Raw genomic sequence first — 26,093 nt, 5'->3', positions numbered from 1 at the left:
GCCCGTCTCGGCCTCCCAAAGTGCTGGGATTACAGGCTTGAGCCACCGCACCCGGCCCTTTACCCCTTTTATATAACTGCTTTGTAAGAAGGAATTAGAACTGATCATCTGGCTCTACCCCATATCCTTACTATATACTTGTTATTTAAGTTAAAATTATTATGATAGCCCTTATTCAGAACCTTCAATTGATTTCTCCCTAATTTCATTTCTTTTACTGGTGTTTAACATCGCTGACTTATTAGGTCATTTATTCCACCTGGTGGTTTTAGCGTTTCTTAAAACAAGACTTAATAGCAAGGAATTTTAATTAAAAATCAGAAAAATAAGTCATTAGGTAGAATTAGTCAGGTATAAAACAAGAAGTAAATTTAAATAAAAGAATAGATTATGAATAAAAACTCCATAAACAAGTTAAAATATGTTATCTTCAAGAAGTAATCATCATATTATATTCAATTGCTTAATTTGGATGTGATTTGAGAATTTATGATGGGATACATTTAACTCTGTCATCTAAAACTGAATTATACTGGCCAAGGGAACACTAACACCTAAGTCCACTCTAGGGGCAGTGGGAATAACTATGACATTTCTCCACTGATATTTAAGGTAAATAAAAGGTCTTTATTTCCAATTCTTGAATGACAAATGCTGGGACACACAGACAAGAGTTTTAGATATGTAAAATGAAATCCAGTTATTCTAAAAATTAAGTCATAGTGACCTATTATCTTCAGTAACATACAGAGCCAGGTTTAAAAAAATCAGGTGGTTACTGAAAAATTCAGTCCGACTGATACATGAGTGCCACATATTTTATCAGCTACTTTAATAAAAATTTTGTTACACATTACATATAAAATTTGATATACACATTAACTGCGTTTGTCAAACTGCAATATAATACCACAAAAGCTATTAATAACTGTCTATATTTTACATATATGACATTATATAAGTCTATAATACCTTATAAAAAGAACTGTCTGCTTATATTCCTTGAGTCTAACTCTTCTTAGATCCTATCTTTCCTCCTATCTTTCCTAGATCCTATCTTTCCTATCTACTAGCCCTAATTTACATAGTTGATATAGAGAGTAAACTATAAGTAATAATCTATCCTTGATAAAGTAATCAAGCATAACAATGTAACCCGAAGAGACATTTGGGTGAATTACTGGAGGCTCCATCATCTGCTCTAGACATAAATGCCTTTTTAATCTCCTTAATCTCTCTCTCTCCCAGTCTTTCTCCTTCCTCCTGATTGATTTTCTTATTCTTTAACCTTTCATAGCTTGCTCATCTCTCTTCTATACCTCTTTTAAAACCTCTACATTAACTATTCATCTAATGTCATAATGTAGTACAATTAGCATTCAGCCTTAAAAGAAGTCGCCTTCTATCACAAAGACTATAAAACACTCATTCAGTAATCACTTACTGACCATCTACTACGTGTCATTACCTGTACAAGGCTCTAGATACAGAAAAGTAAGACGGTTTCTGTGCTAGAGGCATTCAAAGTATTAGGGAGCTGATTATAAAATAAATTATAAAAAATAAAATTATTTTTTACAAAATGGTGGCATGAAGGATGAAGCAACAAAGTATTTTCATTTTTAAACAATAAATTGTATTATTTTTTCTTACTCTACAAAGCAACTGATATACTTGTTGGTGAAAGGACAAGGAGTGTGTTGAAAGTCTGAGAAGGTAATGCAGTGACATCTGAGGAGCCGTGAAACCCTAGTGGAAGGGTGGGAGGTGAAGCCTAATTATCTAAAGGTGAAAAGGCCAAGCCTCAAAGAAAGTAGATCAGACACAAATATGAATAAACCCCTCCACTCTAGATAATGATGGCTGAATATTTTGCACACTGCAATGAGTTCAGAGTTTTAAAAATCACTTCTAAACTTCAAAGGATGAAGTTTTTAAGGTCTTTATTTTCTACACATTAGTATGCCTCTGACAGAACCTTTAGTTTCAACAACTAGTTTAAAGAAGTAGCCTAAAGTGTGTTACCTTTGTGTAAACTAAAGGATGACCAATTCTAAATTCTAAATAACCTTTTCTAAAATCTTAACAGGTCAACTATCAACATTTACAGTAAGTTAAAGAGCCTAAGTTAATAACATTTTATCTCAAAAGCAAAAATTAGGATCTTTGAAGCATATTAGTGGATCTGAAAAGCTACTGTGATTTTAAGGTTTCTTTTCCCAGAAATAATCCATAAATATACCATATGTGGTCTGTTCTTATGTTAAAATGGGGTAGGGGATTAATAGGAAAATTAATTTTTATAGGTTTAATAATAAAACAGAAAATATATGTAAATCACACCAAAAAACCCCAACTTCATGACTGCAATTATTTTAGAAAACAGCTGGCTAAAGTATTTCAAACTAAAGCCACAAGAACGTGATAGAGGTTATTAAAACTTTGAAGATGAAACTCAATAAAAATGAATCATTTTCCTTTCCTCATTCGAAACTGAGGTTTTATTTTCCAAAATCCTGTTCTGTGATGAAGTACAAATGCCCATGCAGCATATGACCATGTCCAAACACAACAGTCAGCAGCCATTTATTGCTAAATTTAAATATGTCAACAAAATGACAGCTAGAAAAAAAACTAAGCTATATACACTAGAGATATCTTTTAATATAAAAGCATGTCCTCAAAATGTGCCTATTTTAAAGGAACAGAAATTCCCTCTGCCTCTTTCCCACCCCATATATGATTCAAAATAATAAACCAAGAAACCACTCATTATCTCAAACATTTCAAATAAAGCTACTTGAGTTCATGAAACTCACATATGCAAAGTTTTACATGTTAAACCAAACATATTTGGGCATAAACTAGTATATTTTTGGATTTAAAATACTACCTTTTGTTTTTTAAAAATAATTTCAACCTTATTTTATAAAGATGAAATACAAACATAAAACCTAAGCAAGTTAAAGTTTCTCACCTTTACCCTCCTTCTTCTCAGCTTCTTAATCAGGCAGTTCATTATCTATTTCACAGACACAGAAACATAGCTAAAACACTTGTACTGTTGCTTTGAATATTAGCTTTCAACTTGAAGCTGCACGCATTTACAGTGCGCCTCAGAGTTGGATTACATGACCTGTTTAGTTAACTCTGTAAAGATGACAGTTTAAGCAAAAACACATGTAGACAATGTTTTTTGATCAATACACAAAGTAGAACTTTCCCTATTTTTAGAAATTTGCAATACAACTCTCCAATTAATTTTTGTTCCAAATGAAACTTTATCATGTTTATATACTAAGCAAAAGGTTTCTGTGGTCTTAAGAGTTACTTGATCAATCTAGACATAAGTTTACAAAAGTATAAATTAAGACTATGTAGTACTGACCAAAAATAAATCTTAAAACACTTCTGTCTATCTGAAAAAAAAATTATCAACATTGTCCTTGGCTATCTAGTGGTTAGATAAGAAAATTATTAACAAAAGTCCTCAAATTAATACATATAAAAGAAAAGATGAGGAGAGAAGCAATTTCTAAACGAATAGCAAATAAGTTAATTAAAGTTCTTCTCCTACCCAAAAAGAAAGTGTTCAGAAAATACAGGAATTTGCAACATCCTCACCCTTTTTCAAACTTTGCAAAATTAGGTATTTTGCTGTCAAATGTATAACTGTACCAACAACTGCTCCACTAATATTTTCAATCTTAACCACAATCATGTTTAGAGCTTTCTTAAAACTGAAATACACATTTTAAACATTTCAAACTTAACATATCAGCTTTAAGGAAAAAGCAAGATTAGGGCATGTAAACATAGTTAGAAAGTATTTTCACATACATCATTTCATACACTCTTCTAAAGAAGGTACCGGGATTCTCATTTAACAAGGAAAGGAACTGTGACTTAGAGGGTAAATGACATGCCCAAAGTCAGCTACAAGGGGATAAATCTAGAACTAGAACCCAAAGCTGTTAGTGTATCAAATATATTTTAATTCACTTCTTTAACTGAAAGGCCAAGCTAAAGGTCACCTGATTATTGGCCCCATTGTAACAATATATATGATCTACTATTTTTAAAACAGAAGGGAATAGAGCTAACATATAATCCTGGAGCATATATCTCAAAACCAAATGAAAGTAGGTCATTTTAGCAAGCATCAAAAATGCTAATTTTCAGTCACTATAAATTGCGTGCAATTTCAATGTTTACAAAATTTTAAATCAATATTTAGCAAAAATAAATTTTTAAACTGAGCTTCTTTTAACATGATTTTCTTTCTTGAAAGATTTTAAGCACTACATGCACACTTGAAAAAATAATTATTAACTTTTATTAAATTTTAATTTAAATGCCTATTATCTGCAGGGTTAAAAAACAAACAAAAAACTTCACAATCTTATAGTTTCCTATTAAGTGAATGGTGAGATAAGCAAACCAGTTAATTCACAATGCCCCCTACTGGTAGCTCAAGAGAAAAGCATTCTCTAATGTAACAATACAAAAAATTGCATTAGTTTTATTAAATGTGATCTCTCACCACCTGCACACAAATCCCCTGGAAAGCTTAAAAATACAACCTCCTTGCTCTACACAAATACATACAGATATTTTTATTTAAGTTAGATTACCTGAGTTCAGGAATTTGAGGTTACAGTGAGCCATGATCGCTCCACTATACTCCAGCCTGGGAAACAGAGTAACACTCTGTCTAAAAAAAAATTACCCCAGGTCACATGCTAAAAGGTAGTAGAGCTACCAATCTTTTCTTATCCCTAGTGCTAGGTGTCCTTAAGATGGAAGAGAAACAAATTATATTAGCCTTAAAATTCAAGTAATTATTTCTTTTAGATACTGCTTGTGTAAGCAATACATGCTAAACCTTCTTAACCCTGGTTCAGCCCACATCACTTGGGGAGTCTGTAGAAATGTCTGACCAGGTCCCATTCTCAGATTCAGATTTAATAGGATTAAGGTAGGGCCTGAATACTGTTATTATTATTATTATATTATTTATTATACTTTAAGTTCTGGGGTACATGTGCAGAACGGGCAGGTTTCTTACATAGGTATACACGTGCCATGGTGGTCTGCTACACCCATTAACCCATCATCTACATTAGGTATTTCTCCTAATGTTATCCCTCCCCTAGACCCCACCCCACAACAGGCCCCACTGTGTGATGTTCCCCTCCCTGTGTCCATGTATTCTCATTGTTAAATTCCCACTTATGAGTGAGAACATGTGGTGTTTGGTTTTCTGTTCTTGTATTAGTTTGCTGAGAATGATGGTTCCCAGAGTCATCCATCTCCCTGCAAAGGACATGAACTCATCCTTTTTTATGGCTGCATAGTATTCCATGGTGTATATGTGCCACATTTTCTTTATCCAGTCTACCACTGATAGGCATTAGGGTTGGTTTCCAGTCTTTGCTATTGTGAACACTACGGCAGTGTCTTTAGAGTGGAATGATTTATAATCCTTTGGATATATACCCAGGAATGGGACTGCTGGGTCAAATGGTATTTCTAGATGTAGATCCTTGAGAAATCGCCACACCGTCTTCCACAATGGTTGAGCTAATTGCCACCAACAGTGAAAAAGTATTCTATTTCTCCACATCCTCTCCAGCATCTGTTGCTTCCTAACTTTTTAATCATCACCATTCTAACTGGCATGAGATGGTATCTCATTGTGCTTTTGATTTGCATTTCTCTAATGACCAGTGACGATAAGCTTTTTTTCAAGTTTGTTAGCTGCATAAATGTCTTCTTTTGAGAAGTGTCTGTTCATATCCTTCACCTGCTTTTTGATGGGGTTGTTTTATTCTTGTAAATCTGTTTAAGTTCTTTGTATATTCTGGATATTAGCCCTTTGTCAGATGGATAGGTTGCAAAAATTTTCTCCCATTCTGTAGGTTGCCTGTTCACTCTGATAATAGTTTCTTTTGCTGTGCAGAAGCTCTTTAGTTTAATCAGATCCCATTTGTCTATTCTGGCTTTTGTTGCCATTGTTTTTTGGTGTTTTAATTATGAAGTCTTTGCCCATGCCTATGTCCCGAATGGTACTGCCTAGGTTTTCTTCTAAAGTTTTTACGGTTTTAGGTCTTACGTTTAAGTCTTAAATCCATCTTGAGTTAATTTTTGTGTAAGGTGTAAGCAAGGAATCTAGTTTCAGCTTTCTGCATATGGCTAGCCAGTTTTCCCAACACAATTTATTAAATAGGGAATCCTTTTCCCATTGCTTGTTTTTGTCAGGTTTGTCAAAGATCAAATGGTTGTAGATGTGTGGTGTTATTTCTGAGGCCTCTGTTCTGTTCCATTGGTCTATATCTCTGTTTTGGTACCAGTACCATGCTGTTTTTGTTACTGTAGCCTTCTAGTATGGTTTGAAGTCAGGTAGCGTGATGCCTTCAGCTTTGTTAGGATTGTTTAGGTTTTTGTTTTGTTTTGTTTTTTGCTTAGGATTGTCTTGGCTATGCAGGCTCTTTTTTGGTTCCATATGAAATTTAAAGTCGTTTTTTCCAATTCTGTGAAGAAAGTCAATGGTAGCTTGATCGGGATAGCACTGAATCTATAAATTACTTTGGGCAGTATGGCCATTTTGATGATATTGATTCTTCCCATCCATGAGCATGGAATGTTTTTCCATTTGTTTGTGTCCTCTCTTACTTCTTTGAGCAGTGGTTTGTAGTTCTCCTTGAAGAGGTCCTTCACATCCCTTGTAAGTTGGATTCCTAGGTATTTTATTGTCTTTGTAGCAATTGTGAAAGGGAGTTCACTCTTGATTTGGCTCTCCATTATTGTTGTAAAGGAATGCTTGTGATTTTTGCACATTGATTTTGTATCCTGAGACTTTGCTGAAGTTGCTTATCAGCTTAAGGAGGTTTTGGGCTGAGACGATGGGGTTTTCTAAATATACAATCATGTCGTCTATAAACAGAGACAATTTGACCTCTTCTCTTCCTATTTGAATACCCTTTATTTCTTTTTCTTGCCTGATTGCCCTGGCCAGAACTTCCAATACTATGTTGAATAGGAGTGGTAAGAGAGGGCATCCTTGTCTTGTGCCGGGAATGCTTCCAGTTTTTGCCCATTTAGTATGATACTAGCTGTGGGTTTGGCATAAATAGCTCTTATTATTTTGAGATACGTTATATCGATACTGAGTTACATTGAGAGTTTTCAGCATGAAGGGCTGTTGAATGTTGTCAAAGGCCTTTTCTGCATCTATTGAGATAATCATGTGATTTTTGTCATTGGTTCTGTTTATGTGATGGATTACATTGATTTGCATATGATTATATTGATTTGCATATGCATAGCCTTGCATCTCAGGGATGAAGCCGACTTGATCATGGTGGATAAGCTTTTTGATGTGCTGCTGGATTTGGTGTGCCAGTATTTTATTAGGATTTTTGCATTGATATTCATCAGGGATATTGGCCTGAAATTTTCTTTTTTGTTGTGTTTCTGCCAGGTTTTGGTATCAGGATGATGCTGGCCTCATAAAATGCGTTAGGGAGGACTCCCTCTTTTTCTATTGTTTAGAATAGTTTCAGAAGGAATGGTACCAGCTCCTCTTTGTACCTCTGGTAGAATTCAGCTGTGAATCCGTCTGGCCCTGGACTTTTTTTGGTTGGTAGGCTATTAATTGCTGCCTCAATTTCAGAACTTGTTACTGGTCTATTCAGGGATTCAATTTCTTCCTGGTTTAGTCTTGGGAGGGTATATGTGTCCAGAAACTTACCCAATTCTTCTAGATTTTCTAGTTTATTTGCATAGGGGTATTTATAAGTAGTCTCTGATGGTAGTTTGTATTTCTGTGGGATGGGTGGTGATATGCTCTTTATCATTTTTTATTGCATTGTTTTATTCTTCTCTCTTTTCTTATTAGTCTAGCTAGTTGCCTGCTATACAAGAGCTCCTGAAGGAAGCACTAAACAAGGAAAGGAACAACTGGTACCAGCCACTGCAAAAACATACAAATTGTATGTAAAGACCATCGATGCTATGAAGAAACTGTGTCAACTAACAGGCAAAGAAAACCAGCTAGCATCACACTGGCAGGATCAAATTCACACATAACGATATTAACCTTAAATGTAAATGGGCTAAATTCCCCAATTAAAAGACACAGACTGGCTAATAGAATAAAGAATCAAGACCCACTGGTGTGCTGTATTCAGGAGACCCATCTCATTTGCAGAGACACACATAGGCTCAAAATAAAGGGATGGAGGAATATTTGTGAAGCAAATAGAAAGCAAAAAAAAAACAAAGCAGGGGTTAGAATGCTAGTCTCTGATAAAACAGACTTTAAACAAAGATCAAAAAAAGACAAAGAAAGGCATTACATAATGCTAAAGGAATCAATGCGATAAGAAGAGCTAACTATCCTAAATACATATGCATCCAATACAGGAGTACCCAGATTCATAAAGCAAGTTCTTAGAGACCTACAAAGAGACTTAGACTCCCACACAATAATAGTGGGAGACTTTACCACCCCACTGTCAATATTAGACAGATCAATGAGACAGAAAACCAACAAGGATATCCAGGACCTGAACTCAGCTCTGGACCAAGCAGACCTAAGAGACATCTACAGAACTCTCCACCCCAAATCAACAGAATATACATTCTTCTCAGCACCACACTGCACACTGCACTTATTTTAAAATTGACCACATAATTCAAAGTAAAACACTCCTCAGCAAATGCAAAAGAATGGAAATCATAACAAACAGTCTCTCAGACCACAGTGCAATCAAATTAGAATTCAGGATTAAGAAACTCACTCAAAACTGCACAACTACATGGAAACTGAACAACCTGCTCCTGAATGACTACTGGGTAAATAATGAAATGAAGGCAGAAAAAGATATTCTTTGAAACTAATGAGAACAAAGACACAACATACCAGAATCTCTGGGACACATTTAAAGCAGTGTGGAGAGGGAAATTTTAGCACTAAATGCCCACAAGAGAAAGTTGGAAAGATCTAAAATTGACACTCTAACATTACAATTAAAAGAAGTAGAGATGCAAGAGCAAACAAATTCAACAGCTAGCAGAAGACAAGAAATACCTAAGATCAGAGCAGAACTGAAGGAGACAGAGATACGAGAAACCCTTCAAAAACTCAATGAATCCAGGAGTTGGTTTTTTGAAAGATCACTGTTATTTTTTTAAACTCCCAGGTGATTATAGTCTGCCACTAGGGCTGAGAATCACTTGGGCCAGTGATGCTCAGCCTTCAGCTTGAATAGAATCACCTAGAGGACACAGACCTATAGGCCTCATGCCCAGAGTTTCTGACTGAATAAATCTGAGAGGGCCTGCAAATCTGCACTTTTAACAAGTTAGATGTGGTGACGATGCTGGTCTTGTGATTACACTTTGAGAACCACTAAATAAGCATATTGGCTAGAGGTTCTCAACCGTACTGACACATCTGAATTACCTGGGGAAATTTTTTAAATCTTGATTACCAGGCACACCCCAGACTAATTACATATGAATCTCTGGGATGGAGGATCCAGGCATCAATATGTTTTAAAGTTCCTAAAACTAAAAATATTTCCTTACAGCAGAGGTTTACAAAGCCATTAATATGCTAATAATACAAGTGATTTCCCCAGAAGGTGGTATAGTACACACTATTTCCAAAGTTTTTTGAACCAGAAACACTTCTGGCACATAATTAACAGCTCTGAATGTCCGAAATACTGGCCTATCAGATAAAATGGAAACTGCTTTGCATGGCTTGAAACACGATCCTCCAACCTCAATCCAGCCTCATCTTTTGCCAACCCTTCCTCCCGCCACTGCATATATATATATATTCCTATTAAAACACTAATATCTTTTGATTGCAAGATCTGTTTTAAAATGATTGAATTATTTCTACAGCTGTTTGGAGTCAGAGGTCACATCTTATTTCTCTTTGGTCCCCAGTGCCTAGTATGACACCAAGTATAGCAGGTGCTCAAGGAACATCTGCTGATTTACTAAATACAGATTTACAGCCTTACTTTCTGTAGAAAATACACTGTCAAGGATGGCTTTTATGCAATCTAGAGTGAACAAAAGTTTTACATAGCTAAAATCAGAACTGAATAGTTAACCCTTATAGAGCCACTCTTATTTTAACAAGGCTTTAAATTATAAAGGGACTAGTTGCATTTAGAGGTAACATTTAACTTGTATTAGGATCTGCCATACTTTAAATTCATTAATAACTTAAGGGTGGCAGACGGTTTAGATAACTTTTTATTTTGATAATTATTTAGGCCAACTGTGATCCAAAAAGAGGCAAAAATGCCTTCTAGATTAACAAGACAAATATGTCTTGTATACTAACAATAGTTTCCAAAAACCATTAAAGAGAAATGAAAAAAAAAAAAACTTTTGAAAATTCAAGTTTCTCAAACTTGAACATAGCAAAATCAACTCAGTTTTGTTTTTGTTTTAATTTATAAAGAACAGTATTTTTGTGTTATCAACCTGTATATCTAATTCAGGTCAAACAATCTTGGTACATAATAAAACTGCAAAGGTTAGAAGTATCCTCCTTTAGTGCCACAAAAGAAAGCACTTGATTTCATGCTATAAAGTGCCAAGGTCTACTCTATAGCTTTCTGGCACTATATTTTCCATATGCATCACAAATATTTTAAATAATCACATATGTATAAATTTCAAAGCATCATAAGACTATATTGCCTTTTTTTTTTTTGAGATGGAGTTTCACTCTTGTTGCCCAGGCTGGAGTGCAATGGTGTGATCTCGGCTCACTGAAACCTCTGCCTCCCAGCTTCAAGCGATTCTCCTGCCTCAGCCTCCCAAGTAGCTAGGATTACAGGTGTCTGCCACAATGCCCGGCTAAGTTTTTGTATTTTTAGTAAAGCCAGGGTTTCACTATGTTGGCAAGGCTGGTCTCAAACTCCTGACCTCAAGTGATCCACCCGCCTCGGCCTCCCAAAGTGCTGGGATTACAGGTGTGAGCCACCACGCCCAGCAACTGCTGCTTTTCAAACTTATTTCAGTTTGTAGTTCTGTAAAACTATATTGAAAGAAAAAAGTCGCATTAAAAATATTAACATATTTGTTTTCAAGAGCAATGATAATTACCTTAACATATATTTATTCCATAAGTAATTATGGAGTGCCCATTACATGACAGGCCCTGTTCTAGGAGTTATAGTTACACAATAATGAAAAAGTTATTGAAGTTTACAAGCTGGTATATTTTTTCTAGAAAGGGAAAAGGTGGAAACATTCTTGTGATCTCAACTAGAAATAAGGATTATTGGCAGAAGAAGGAGAAACAGTTGAATCTAAAAGCCATTAGTTTATAAAATGTGCTAGGTGACTCCTAGCAACTCTGAAAAAGTTGGTAAGCCTAGGAGAAAGAGAAAAGTAATAAGTAAATAACACTTTAAAATTAATAAAGTGTTTACCTTTGAATTCCTTCAAGAATATCCCTCACAGCTGCCATTAACTTCTGAAGATATATAAAAGCTTCTTCAAATGATGCTATATTTGAAGTAGTTAGAGCTGAATTTGAGCCCAATCTCTGAAATACATCCATGCTAAAATAGAGAAAAAAAGATACTCATAGGTATACATACATATTTAATGTTATTCAAGTATTTCTGTTGCAAATGTATAAAGTAGTATTTATTATCATTAATCTCTCAGAATGCTGATCTATTTAAATTAGAAGTAAAAGTGAAATATGAAAGTCTGGGATAATATTCATGTAAAGAATCTAGTTCAGACACTATACAGGTCTAATCTAAAGTAATACTATGAAAGTTGTGTGATATTGTTTCATTCTAAGAGACCACAAGAGATAGAGGAGAAGTAATGCTATCAATATGCATTCAAGTCAGTACTCAGGATGAGAAGGATGAAGAAAAAAATTAGAGATCAGATTATTCTAGTTGAAACTAGAAGTTTACCCTAGTAATTTCACTTGTAGAAATTTATCATAAATTAATATTAGTTATTACAATTAGTAACACCTTAAATGTATAACAATATAAACAGTTAAATAATCAGTAAGTTGGCCACTTGATAAAATACCAAACTAGGCTGGGCATGATGGCTCACCCATGTAATCTCAACACTTTGAAAGGCCAAGAAGGGAGGATCACTTGAGGCCAGAAGTTTGAGAACTGCCTGGGCAACATCGTTAGACCTTGTCTCTAGAAAAAAATTTAAAAAGTAGCCAGGCGTGGTGGCACTGCCTGTAGTCCCATCCACTTGGGAGGCTAAGGTAGGAGGATCACTTGAACCCAGGAGTTCGAGGCTTCAGAGAGCTGTCATCGTGCCACTGCATTCCAGCCTGGGCAACAAAGTGAGACCCTGTCTCAAAACAAAACAAACACACACACACAAAAAAAAACACCAAACTACTAAAATGATGCTTATGCCACCTATGAAATAGAAAAATAAAAGTAGAGAAAATTTACTTTATAACATAAGGACAACAATATAAAAATCCAAAACACATTGTGCTTGGTTTGAATAGTGTCCCCCCATAATTCCTATATTCACCCAGAACCTCAGAATGTTACCTTATTTGAAACAGGATCTTTGAGATGTAACTAGTTAAGTTAAAATGAGTTCATGCTGGATTAGAACGGGCCCTACTCTATGTGAAGAAAAAGGCAGAGATGGGAGTGATACAGCTACAAGGCAAGGACTTCTGGCAACTACCAGAAGAAAAGAAAAAGACATGAAACAGATCCTCCCTCAGAAACTCCAGAAGAACCAAGCCTGCAGACACTTGGATTTCAAATGTTTGGCCTCCAGGTCTGTGAGCGAATATATTTCTGCTGTTTTGGGCCAGCCAGTTTGTGATATTTTGCTACAGCAGCTGTAGGAAACTAATAATATTCCTTAAAAACAAGGCTGAGTGTGCTTAATAAATTCACAACGTTGACTACAGTAGACTTTAAGCAGCAGCACTCAAAGGAATTTCCTTCCCTACTTTATACTTTCCAAAGTATTCCTTTTATAACTGTCGTAAAACACACTTAACATAAAATTCACCACTTTGAACATTCTGAAGCATGTAATTCAGTGGCATTTAGTACACTCACAATGCTCTGTAACCATCACCACTATCTAGTTACAGAACATTTCGTTACCTGAAAAGGAAACCGAATCCGGGTGGTTACTCCCCAGGATTCTCCTCTTGCTCCGCCAAACCCCTGCAACCACCACTGCGCTTTCTGTCTCCATGGATTTACCTATTCCGGGTATTTGTGTGGTGCATTTGTTATTTTTTTAGATAAAACCAAATTTATTTTAAAATATTTACAACTAAAATTTTTTTCTACATTTAAAGCCTAAAAAGAGAATATGTAATACCCACAGTCTACCAACCAGAGATAAGAATTACTAACATACATGGTTCTTTCTTCATCTTTTTCTGGATATACAAGCAAATTGTGTGTGTGGAGGTATGGTTGTGAGACAGTGGTTGGAGAGGCAGGAGGAGACTGAGAGAGAAAACAGGAAACAACATCTACTAGGAAAGCCATCAGTAAATCAAAGTACTATATACTAGATACCATCATTCCAAAAACTTCCATTATAATTTTTATATAGATTTATACAATTTAGGTAAAAGGATGAGGGCACTAAAAGGCCTTCCTCCAGGGTAGGAATGACAAATGTGGGAGAAATGAGCATGAGATGAGGATGAAAATAACCATACCAGTCATAGGATCGGCAGGTACAATCATCTTTTGCTGTGGGTACTACTATTTTTGCTCCTGTCTCTTGAGATGTATCAGCAAATCTTGTTTTTACCTTTAAAATATATCCAGCATTTGACCAATTCTTAACATCTCTCCCACAACTGCCCTGACCCAAATCATCATTTTCCACCTGGATTATCACAGTAGACACCTAACTGGTATCTTGCCCTCTTCCTGCCTCACCCTCATCACTTCACAGCCTGCTCTCAACAAGGCAGAGCAATCTTTTTTAAAATACAGGCCTGATCTTGTCATTTCTTTGCTTAAAATTGTGCTGTAGCTTTTGCTAAGAGTAAAAGCCCTAAATTCTCACAATGGCTTACTAGCCCCAAACAATCAGCACACTGTCCCTCCCCACTTCATCTCCTCCTACTCTGCCCCTTTGCTCCAGTCACACTGGCCTTCTTTCAGTTCACCCAATGTATTAGACATGTTCTTTCAAGCTCTTTGTAATTTCTGTTCCTCTATCTGAAACGCTTTTCCTGTAAATAACTATATGCTCCCATCCTCACCTACTTCAAGACAGTACAAATGTCATTTTTTAAATGAAGGTTTTCTTGAACACTCTCTAACACTGTAACTACCACTCCTCCTCCCTAAATCCATGTTACTATTCCTCCATTTCTTCTTTCCTCTTAAGGCGTCATGATCAAATGGCCTACTACCAAGTGCCTGAAAGTATGAAAAAAATACAATAAATACACCATTTTCCCTTGATTCTAGACTTTTATAGACACTGTGCAATGTATTAACTATTGGATCCATGGCTAAAATTTAAAGGTCCTTCACTTGAAAATGTATCTTTTTTTTGAGACAGGGTCATACTCAATTGCCCAGGCTGGAGTACGGTGGTGCGATCACAGCTCACTGCAGCCTTGATCTCCTAAGCTCAAGCAATTCTCTCACCTTAGCCTCCCGAGTAGCTGGCACTACAGGCGATGGCTACCACACAAGGCCAACTTTTTTGATTTCTAGTAAAGATGAGGTCTCGCTGGTTGCCCAGGCTGGTCTCAAACTCCTGAGATCAGACGATCCCCTTGCCTCAGCCTCCCAAAGTGCTGGGATTATGGGAGTGAACCACTGCATCTGGTAGAAAATGTATCTTAAGGTTGAAGAAAAACATACTGAGTGTGTGGATATATATTTTAATGTGACATACTGTTTAAAGATGTTTACCACAGGTTCCCAAACTTTTTTGATATCCTTTCTTTTTGAGATAGGGTCTCTCACTCTGTCATCCAGGCTGGAGTGCAATGGCATAATTGCAGCTCACTGCAGCTTCTACCTCCCGGACTCAAGTGATTGTCCCACTTCAGCCTCCTGAGTAGCTGGGACCACAGGTGCATGCCACTATGGTCAGCTAATTTTTAATTTTTTTTGTAGAGACAAAATCTCACCATGTTGCCTAGGCTGGTCTCAAACTCCTCAGTTCAAGCGATCCTCCTACCTCTGCCTCTCAAAGTGCTGGGATTACAGGCATGAGCCATCATGCCTGGCCTCAGGATACACATTTTTAAAAATGTCTCGCCTTTTTCCCCCCGCTAATGCTGCTGGTCCTGCAGGTCTCTGTCAAGCTGCGGACACAGGTCTCTGCACACAGGTCTCTGCACACATATGTTTATTGTGGCACTATTCACAATTGCAAAGACTTGGAACCAACCCAAATGTCCATCAATGATAGACTGGATTAAGAAAATGTGGCACATATACACCATGGAATACTATGCAGCCATAAAAAAGGATGAGTTCGTGTCCTTTGTAGGGACATGGATGCAGCTGGAAACCATCATTCTCAGCAAACTATCGCAAGAACAGAAAACCAAACACCGCATGCTCTCACTCATAGGTGGGAATTGAACAATGAGACCACTTGGACACAGGAAGGGGAACATCACACACCAGGGCCTGTCATGGGGTTGGGGGAGGGGGGAGGGATAGCATTAGGAGATATACCTAATGTAAATGACGAGTTAATGGGTGCAGCAAACCAACATGGCACATGGATACATATGTAACAAACCTGCACGTTGTGCATATGTACCCTAGAACTTAAACAAACCAAAAAAAAAAAAAAAAAGAAGAGGTGAAATTGTCCCAAAATGTCCATTGCTCAGAAGAAAGATCAGACAGCTCAAAAGAAGGCAAGCTTCCTCAGAGCTCAGGAGCAGGCTGCTGAGAGCTAAACCAAACAATTTTCTATAAGGATTTTGGATAAAATACACTTATGGACAGCAAAAAAAAAAAAAGTCTCAGAAGCTTAAATGAGAAACAGCAGGGAAGTTGCTTTTTTGTTTGTTTGTTTGTTTTAACTTGAATCAGGAGTAGTATCTAACACTTATCCAAATTCCTTGTAAGTAGAAAAGACACCAAAAACCTGACCTGATGAGCTACAAATTTGCAACTGATTTTTAAAGAGAGGGTCTTGTTGTGTTGCCCAGGCTGGTCTCAAACATTTGGCCTCAAGTGATCCTCCCACCTCAGTCTCCCAAAGTGCTGGGATTACAGGTATAAGCCACTGTTTCCAGCCTCACTCTAGTAGTTTTATATGACTAATTGTGCACAGGTCCTACCAGACTTCCAAATAAGCATCTTTACATGAAAGGCCCATGAACGATTATGTTGAAAAACTTCTATAATGTGTCTGGCACATAACCAGGCTTGAGAAACAGTAAGGTAGGCCTAAATACATATGTATTAATAAGGCAATATAAGCATTTTTGTCTTGCTGAAATGCTATTAAAGTCTATTATCCAGAAACTATGCAAAACTCTCTAGAATCCAACACAAATTCATGTGCATTATAGATGAACTCTAAGAAAGGACAGCTAAAATATCTTAGATATAGTTTTAATCTATCTTATTTTGAAAGTGGTAATCCCTGTCAGGGATATATGGTAACTTTCTGCTAACCAGAATGTCTGATTAGCCAAAACCTTAAAAATATGTTAAGATTGAAACAAAAAAAACCTTTGCTTTATATGAAAATAAAAATTTGTAAATATTATTGTTAGTTCTCATGCCATTTATTGTTATTTCTTTAGCGTGACAGGTTATAAAGCCAGTAGTTTATGTTTATGTACACTAAAGTACTAGAAGTATTTCTTCCTTTTAAACAAAAGTATTTATTTTCTTTTAACAAAATCTTACAATGAATAACAGTAACACAGTCATGCATCACTTAAGACAATGAGAATACGTTCTGAGAAATGCACTGCTGGGCAATTTCATTGTTATGCAAACATCTTAGAGTGTATTTACATAAACCTAGATGGTATGACTTACTAGACGTCTATGCTGTATGGTATAGCCTATTGCTCCTTAGCTACAAACTGGTACAGGATATTACTATACTGAATACTGCAGGCAGCTGTAACACAATGTTAACTATTTGGGTATTGAAACATATGTAAGCATAGGAAAAGTACAGTACAGTATTATAATTTTATGGGACTACTGTCATACATATTCCACTGTTGGCCAAAATGTTGTAATGAAAGTGCTAAAAAAAAATGACAAAACTTTAGCTACACAAAAAAAAGAGGAGTGAATATGCAAATCAGAGATGAAAAGGACATTACCACAGAAATATGAAGAATCATAAGAAACTATTATGAATAGCCATTAATGAATAACTACAATTACAAGTTTGATAACACAGAAGAAACAGATAAATTCTTGGACACATACAATCTACCAGGATTCAATTATGAAGAAATAGGAAATCTGAACAAACCCATAACAAGTGAGGAAATTGAATCAGTAATAAAATTTTCCATCAACGAAAATTCCGGGACCTGATGGCATCATTGCTGAATGCTAACAAATATTTAAAGAAAAATTAGTACCAATTTTCCTCAAATGATTCTAGAAAATTGAAGAAGCAGGAATACTTGCAAACTCATTATATGAGGCCAACATTACCAATTTCAAAACTAGACAAGGACACGGTAAGAAAAGAAAACTACACACGGAAGTTTCATGTTAAGTGAAACCTCGATAAACATAGGTACAAAAATTCTCAACAAGATGCTAGCAAACTGAATCCAACCACACATTAAAAAGTTCACCGTGATCAAGTGGGATCCATCTCAGGGATGCAAGAATGGTTCAAAATACACAAATCAATAAATGTGATAAACCACATTAACAAAATCAAAACCAAAAATGATAGGATCATTTCAATAGATGCAGAAAAAGCATTTGACAAAATTCAACATCCCTTCATGATTAAAAACTCCCAAAAAATTAGATACAGAAGGATCATACCTCAATGCAATAAAGGCCATATATGACACACCCATAGCTAACATCATACTGAAGGAACAAGAACATCCACTTTTACCACTTGTATTCAACATTGTACTGGAAGTATTAGAGCAATTAGGCAAGAAAAAGAAATGAAGGGCATCCAAATGGAAAGAAGGAAGTCAAACTATCCCTGTTCTCAGACAACATGATCGTATATATGGAAAACCCTTAAGACTCCACCAAAAATCTCTTTGAGATAATAAATGAATTCAATAAAGTTGCAGGACACTAATCAACATACAAAAGTCAATGGTATTTCTATATGCTAATAGTGAACTATCTGAAAAAGAAAACAAGAAAACAATTCAATTTACAATAGCTACCAAAAAAGCAAACCTAATCAAGGAGGTGAAAGATCTTATGCTGAAAACTCTAAAACATGGATAAAAGAAATAGAAGGGGATACAATAAATGGAAAGATGTCTCATGTTCATGTATTGGAAGAATTACCATCATCAAAATAATCATACTTTCCAAAGTGATCTACAGATTTAATGCAATCCCTATCAAAATTCCAGTGTCACTCTTCATAGAAACAAAAAAAAATCACAAATTTCACATGCCAAATTTGAATCAAAGCAATCCCTGAGCAAAAAGAACAAAGCTGGAGGCATCACACTACCTGATTTCAAAATATAGCACAAACAACCAAAAATTAACCAAGAAAAAAAACAAACAATAAAATATACCACAAAGCTACAGTAACCAAAACAGCATGGTACTGGCTGGCATAAGACAGACACATAAACCAATGGAACAGAATAGAGAATCCAGAAATAAATTAACATACCCAAAGCCATCTGATTTTTGACACAGGTACCAAGAACACACATGGGGAAAAAGTCTCTTCAATAAATGGTGCTGGGAAAGCTGGATATCCACACGCAGAAGAATGAAACTAGACCCCTACCTCTTACCATATAGAAAAACCAACTCAAAATGAATTGAAGATTTAAGTATAAAACTCAAAACTATGAAACTCCTGGAAGAAAACGTAAGGGAAATGCTTCAGGACATTGGATTGGGCAAGAATTTTAATAAGACCTCCAAAAGCACAGGCAACAAAACCAAAAATAGACAAATGGAACTACATCAAACTAAAAAGTTTTTACACAGTGAAGGAAACAACATAGTGAAAAGACAACCAAGAGAATGGGGGAAATATACACAAACTATATATCTCACAAGGGATTAATATCCAGAATATATAAGAAACTAACAGCAAGAAAACAAGATAACCCAGTTAAGAAAGGGCAAAAGGACAAATGGCCTTCAGCTCCATCCACGTTCCTGCAAAGGACATGAACTCATTCTTTCTTATGGATGCTTAATACTCCATGGGGTATACAGGGCATTATCCTTAGCTAACTAATGCAGGTACAAAAAACCAAATACCGCATGTGCTCAGTTGTAAGTGGGAGCTAAATGATGAGAACACAAGGACACATGGAGGGGAACAATGGACACTGGGGCCCATTGGAGGGTGGAAGGTGGGAGGAGTGAGAGGATCAGGGAAAACAATTAATGAGTACTAGGCTTAATGCCTGGGTAATGAAATAATCTGTCCAACAAACTCCCATGACACAAGTTTACCGATAAAATAAACTTGCACATGTACCCCTGAACTTAAAGTTTAAAAAACGGGCAAAAGACCTTAACATAAATTTTTCAAAAGAAGACATTCGAATGGCCCCCAGGTGTATGAAAAATGCTTGACATCACTAATCATCAGGGAAATGCAAATCAAAACCACACTGAGACACCACCTCACTCCAGTTAGAGTGGCTATTATCAAAAAGAAGAAAAGTGTTGGCCAGGTGTGATGGCTCACACCTGTAACCCTTTGGGAAACCAAGGCAAGAAGACTGCTTAAGCCCAGGATTTTGCAGGAGTTTGAGACCAACCTGGGCAACACAGTGAGACATCATCTCTACAAAAAAAAAAAAATAATAATAATAATAAAATGAGGTGGGAGGATCATTTGAGCCCAGGAGGTCACTGCAGTGAGCCGTGATCATACCACTGTACTACCACCTGGGTGACAGAGTGAGACCCTGCCTCAAAAAACCAAACAAACAAAAAAACAAGTGTTGGTAATGATGTGCAGAAAAGGGAACACTTTATACACAGTTAGTGGGATTTGTAAATTAGTGGTGCCATTACGTAAAATAGTACAGAGGTTCCCCAAAAAATTAAAAACTGAACTACCGTCTGATCTAGCAATCCCATTACTGGTTATTCATCCAAAGGAAATGAAATGAGTATGTCAAAGAGATGCCTGCACTCCTGTGTCTGCTGTAGCAGTATTTACAACAGCCAAGATATGCAATCAACATAAGTGTCCAATAATGGATGAATGCATAAAGGAAATGTGGTACATCATATACACAATGGAATACTTTTCATCCATAAAAAGAATGCTATTCTGTCATTTGTGACAATGTGGATAAACCTGGAGAATATCATGTTAAGTGAAAAAAGCCAGACATACTAACACTGCATGATCTCACTCATATGTAGAATCAAAACAAAAACAAAAACAAAAACCGTTTATCTCACAGAGGCAGAGTAGAACAGTGGTCACTAGAGAACAGAGAGAGGAGAATGAGGAGAGGTTGGTCAACATGTACAAAGTTACAATTAGATAGGTGGAATAAGTTCTGGTGTTCTATTGCATAGCAGAGTGACTATGGCTCAAAGTAAAGTATTGCACATTACAAAACAGCTAGAAGAGAGGCTTTTGAATGTTCTGTTTTTTTTTTTTTTTTTTTGAGATGGAGTCCTGCTTTGTCACCCAGGCTGGAGTGCAGTGTCACAATCAGCTCACTGCAACCTCCACCTCCCAGATTCAAGCGATTCTCCTGCCTCAGCCTCCTGAGCAGCTGGGACAACAGGCACACGCCACCACGCCCGGTTTATTTTTGTATTTTTTTTTTTTAGTAGAGATGGGGTTTCACCATGTTGGCCACGCTGGTTTCAAACTACTGACCTCAAGTGATCCATTCGCCTCTGCCTCCCAAAGTGCTGGGATTATGGGTGTGAGCTACCACGCCTGGCCTGAAGGTTCTTATCACAAAGAAGATCATGATAAATGCATGAGCTGATGAATACCTCATGAAAAATGCATGATAAATGCATTACAATAGCCAAGATATGAAATCAACCTAAGTGTCCAGTAACGATGAACACATAAAGGAAACGTGGTACATATACACAATGGAATACTTTTCATCCATAAAAAAGAATGCTATTCTGTCATTTGTGACAACGTGCATAAACCTGGAGAATATCATGTTAAGTGAAAAAAGCTTTTTTTTTCCACTTAACACTTAAAATGCATGAGGTATTCATCATGCTCATTAGCCTGACTTGATTATATATTACATATATCTATTGAAACATCTAAATGCACCCCGTATATATGTACAATTATGTCAATTAAAAAAAAATTCCCCCAAATTTAGTACCTGTTCTGATATATTGTAATCCAAACGTTCTCTAGGATAGACCAGATTTCTTGATGTCTGCTGGCTTGGGGAAGATGAGAACTCGAGAAAACAGTGATTTCTTGATTATGAGACTTCATCAATGAAGTACCTTCCTGCTTTTTAGTCACTGTGTTTTCTGAAGAACTTGGCTTAAGTTTTGCCTTGACCTGGGGAAATAAGAATTATATAAAATGCAGTTAGTTCTTCATTTGTAGATGAGAAAAAAAGAATGGCAACTGTGCTTACAAATGTTCTAGCTTTCTGAGAAGTAGTGGCAATTCTTTTTCTTTTATTATGTACATAATATTCTCAGAAAGGCATCAGAGCTAGAAAATATATTTTCCTTTTCCATTTAAAGCAAACAATATTTCCAATCTACTTATAATGATTTGTTTAGTTAACATGCTAATGTCAATTTCAGAATACTGCTTGAACACTTCTACATATGTAGTACTGAAAGAGATACAGGACCCCTAGAATACAAAGTATAGAGGTACAATCAAGCCTTGAAGCACCTTACAATCCAGTTTTAAGAAAATGTAAGGGGCTGCAAAGGGTTGTTTTAAAAAAATCAATAGATAATTTAAACCTCAGGTTATGAGTAATGGTGAACCACTGAAGGTTTCTAACTTAGGCAGTGATATACTCAGAAGTGCACTCTAAGATAAACTAAAACAGAAGAAAGAGGAGGAAAGAAAACTGGTTAGAAGGTTACTGAAATAATCCAAGAGGAGAGTACTGAGAACATGGATTAACTATAAAAAGGCAGCAGAATGAAAAGAAAAATAAAATGCATGCAAGAAATATAAAGATTTGGCCAAAGACTAGATCCAGGGAGTGAGGGAGACCCTAAGACATTCTTTAACCTAGATGTGTTAGAAGAATGATACAAATAATAGGAACTTAGGGTGGTCATAAATCTAGAAGAGTGTGTGTGTGTGTGTGTGTGTGTGTGTGTGTGTGTGTGCGCGCACTGAGTAGGCTGAACCTTCTTGATTACTTCTGCAGAGGAATGTATACAGTTTTAGTCAGTAAAAGTCAAACAAATACTTTATACAGGAATTGATGGAAATACTATTTGATGTTCCACAATCACTGCAATTTTAAACATCACATTAACTTATGCATTGCTAATGATGGACAATACACTAAACATATCAGATATTACAGTGTAGTAGCAATAAACTGTAGTGAGTATTTGTTTGTGTTTCCAAATTTCATGGCCTCTTGTTGTAAAGCTAAGAAAAGAGGCTGCTTGCAAATAAGAATCTTCTTTGGATGAAGAGAATATAAGTTTGTTTTTTATGTATATGTTGAGTTTGAGGTATAAAAAATTATCCAGTTAAAGATAGCTAGCAAGTAATTGGACATGTAGATCTGCAGCTTAAAAATACAGCTGAGGGTCATTCTCATGGAGACAAGCCTTAGGAGATGAAATAGACAAACTGAAGGGGGAAAAGTAGGAACTAGCAAAAATAAGAGGGGAACAATCAGTATGCAATAACAATAGAAGCCAAAGGAGTCAGGTTTCAGGAAAGAAAGGATAGACACCACCAAGTGCTGAAGAAGGACTGAGGAGGAGGAGGAGGAGAAGAAGGAGAAAAGAGTAAGTTTGATAATCAGTAAGCAAACGACAACCTATGGTTTCTTTCAGTAGAGTGTGGAGATAAAATTCTACTGTAAAGGATTAAGGGGTAAGTGAGTGCTCTAGCCTTGTTTAGTTGGCAAAAAAAAAAGAAAGAAAGAAAGAAAAAAAAGAGACAAGAAAATAAAACAAACAAAAAAAAAGAGTGCAAAAATGAAAACAATGGTTAGAAATTGCTTTTTGTTTGTTTGTTTTTTGGTTTTTTTTTTTTTTTTTTTTTTTTTTTGAGACAGGGTATCACTCTGTCACCCAGGTTGGAGTGCAGTGGGGTGATCTCGGCTCACTGCAACCTCTGCCTCTAGGACTCAGGGGATCCTTCCACCTCAGCCCTCCCCAGTAGCTGGGACCAGAGGTGCAAGCCATCAGGCCCAGCTAATTTTGTTATTTGTTGTAGAGACAGAGTTTCGCCATGTTGCCCAGGCTGGCTGGTTGCCCAGATTGGTTGTGGCTCAACCAATCCACCCACCTTGGCCGTCCAAAGTGCTTGGATTACAGGTATAAGCCACCATGCCTGGCCATAAATTGCTCTTTTAAGAAGTTTGGTAGTTGATGGAAGGACAGTGCAGTAAATAGAATGGCCAATGAAAAGTACGGTATTTAAGAATGGAAAAGATCTAAGCATATTTTAAAGCACAGTAAAAGAGATATACAATTTATTCCAGTTAAAAAAAAAAATATATATATATATATATATATATATCACATGGAGGAAAAAAGGAAAAGAAAAGTACCTAACAGAATGTACATTTTAGCTATAAGTTTAAAAACTTAGTTTTTTGGTCTTTGCTCTATATACATACACAAAGCATATAAATATGTTTTGTAAACTTAAATAAAATCACTCCGTTTCTCTAGGCTTAAGTTCCCTCTGATAAAATGATGACTTCAAAGGATTAGTTTCATGGATTGCTAATTTAATACATATTAAATTTTTTTAATACAATTTCCAATACTATCAGTAGTAACAGTTAATATTTATTGAGCGTTTGTTATGTACTTTCTCAGAATTTCATTAGCTCATTTAATCCTAACAACTACCTATGAAACAGATACTATGATGATCCATATTTTATAAGCAAGGAAACTGAGGCATAGAAAGGTTAATTAACTCATCCAAGGTCACAGAGATGACAAGCGGCATGAACAGGATTTGACCTGCGGCAATCTGACTAGAATAAGGTTATGAACTCTCTCCATCTGTAAAAGTAAATGTTACCCTTCTTTACCTTCTGGGGCAAGAATAAAAATTAAAAAGATGATTCTTCCCATTTTTGCCCGTTTACATTAAATTCTGAACTTAATAAACAGACAAAATGAAAAGACATTTTATCCTAAGATAATTTTTTATCACCAAATATATTTAAAATACAGCCCAGCATTTACCTAATGCCTCTTTTCTTTAGCTCTTAAACAGTAGTATATATACTACGCAAGTAGATTTCTTTATCAAACACTACATAGAACTTACTACATGCTAGAAGGTCTCCACAAATATTAACTTGTTAATTCACACGATAATTCTAAGGCCAGCATTATTACTACACTCATTTTACAAAAGAGAGAAATAAGGTCCAAAGAGTTTAATTAGAGGTTAAAAACACCACAACTCAGGACCCTGAGGCACATAAATCTAAAGCTTATTAACAAGATTGATTTTAATTACTCTATCATCTTAGTAAAAAGCAAGTCCTTTTTTTTTTTAAGTGGTTAGAAGGCCCATAAAATAAAAATGTACCTATCCTTTTCCTATTTCTCCCCTCTTATATGAAAATCTGGAAAAGGCAGGGCACAATGGTTCATGCCTGTAATCCTAGTAATTTGGGAGGCTGAGGCGGGAAGATTGCTTGAGGCCAGGAGTTCAAGACCAGCCTGGGCAACAAAGTGAGACATAGTCTCTACAAAAAAATTTAAAACTTAGCTCGGCATGGTGGCACATGCCTGTGGTTCCAGCTATTCAGGAGGCTGAGGCTGGAGGATCATTTGACACGAGGTCAAGGTCAGAGAGAGCTATGATCACAACTCTGCACTCGGGCCTGGGCTACAAAGCGAGACCCTGTCTCCAAAAAAAAATCTGAAAAATGATAATTAGTTTATCTCCATTTTAGTTTCTCAGAAGCAATCGAATAATGAACATTCCTCTTCTTCTGATTTTCTACACTTAATAAATTAAGATTAGGTAGTTTTTACAGTTACTAGGAGATACTGCATCTTTGGAGGTAATCTATTTGTTGCTCAAGTTACTGAGACATGACCAAATATATAAGACATATATAAAATCTAATACATTCTATAAAACAACTCCTGTTAAAAGTATATTTTAAAGCATCAGTCCCCAACCTTTTTGGCAACCAAGACTGGTTTCATGGAAGATAATTTTTCTATGCACTGGTGAGTGGTAAGATGGGTTTCACGATGATTCAAACACAGTCCATTTATTGTGCACTTTATTTCTATTATTATTACATTGTAATATATAATGAAATAATTGGCCGGGTGTGGTGGCTCACGTCCGTAATCCCAGAACTTTGGGAGGCCGAGGTGGGTGGATCACCTGAGGGTAGGAGTTCAAGACCAGCCTGGTCAACATGGTGAAACCCCATCTCTACAAAAAACACAAAAATCAGCCAGGTGTGGTGGCAGGCACCTGTAATCCCAGCTACTTGGGAGGCTGAGGCAGGAGAATCACTTGAACCCAGGAGGTGGAGGTTGCAGTGAGCTGGGATCGTGCCATCACACTCCAGCCTGGGCAACAAGAGAGAAACTCCCTATCAAAAAAAAAAAAAAAAAGAAAAGAAAAAAGAAAAGAAGGAAGGAAGGAAGGAAGGAAGGAAGGAAGGAAGGAAGGAAGGAAGGAAGGAAGGAAGGAAGGAA

The 26,093-nt window shown here is 36.3% G+C and overlaps 1 protein-coding gene across 7 annotated transcripts in view; it reads right to left on the bottom strand.

The window, feature by feature from the left end:
* Nucleotides 1–26,093, bottom strand: part of SWT1 (SWT1 RNA endoribonuclease homolog) — a 125,637-nt gene that overhangs the window by 42,686 nt on the left and 56,858 nt on the right. For 6 of the 7 annotated variants that reach the window (XM_023203437.2, XM_023203435.2, XM_023203442.2 and 3 more), the window contains 2 exons: nt 21,557–21,744; nt 11,469–11,600 (listed from right to left, as the gene is read on the bottom strand). In XM_023203437.2, coding sequence (XP_023059205.2) covers nt 11,469–11,600; nt 21,557–21,744 — 320 coding nt within the window. The remainder of the gene's footprint in view (nt 1–11,468; nt 11,601–21,556; nt 21,745–26,093) is intronic. The other variant, XM_023203440.2, reaches the window with a different exon arrangement.

The sequence above is a fragment of the Piliocolobus tephrosceles genome, chromosome 1, assembly GCF_002776525.5.
Source record: "Piliocolobus tephrosceles isolate RC106 chromosome 1, ASM277652v3, whole genome shotgun sequence".
Taxonomy (NCBI): domain Eukaryota; kingdom Metazoa; phylum Chordata; class Mammalia; order Primates; family Cercopithecidae; genus Piliocolobus; species Piliocolobus tephrosceles.
This window is presented reverse-complemented; position numbering and strand designations above follow the sequence as displayed.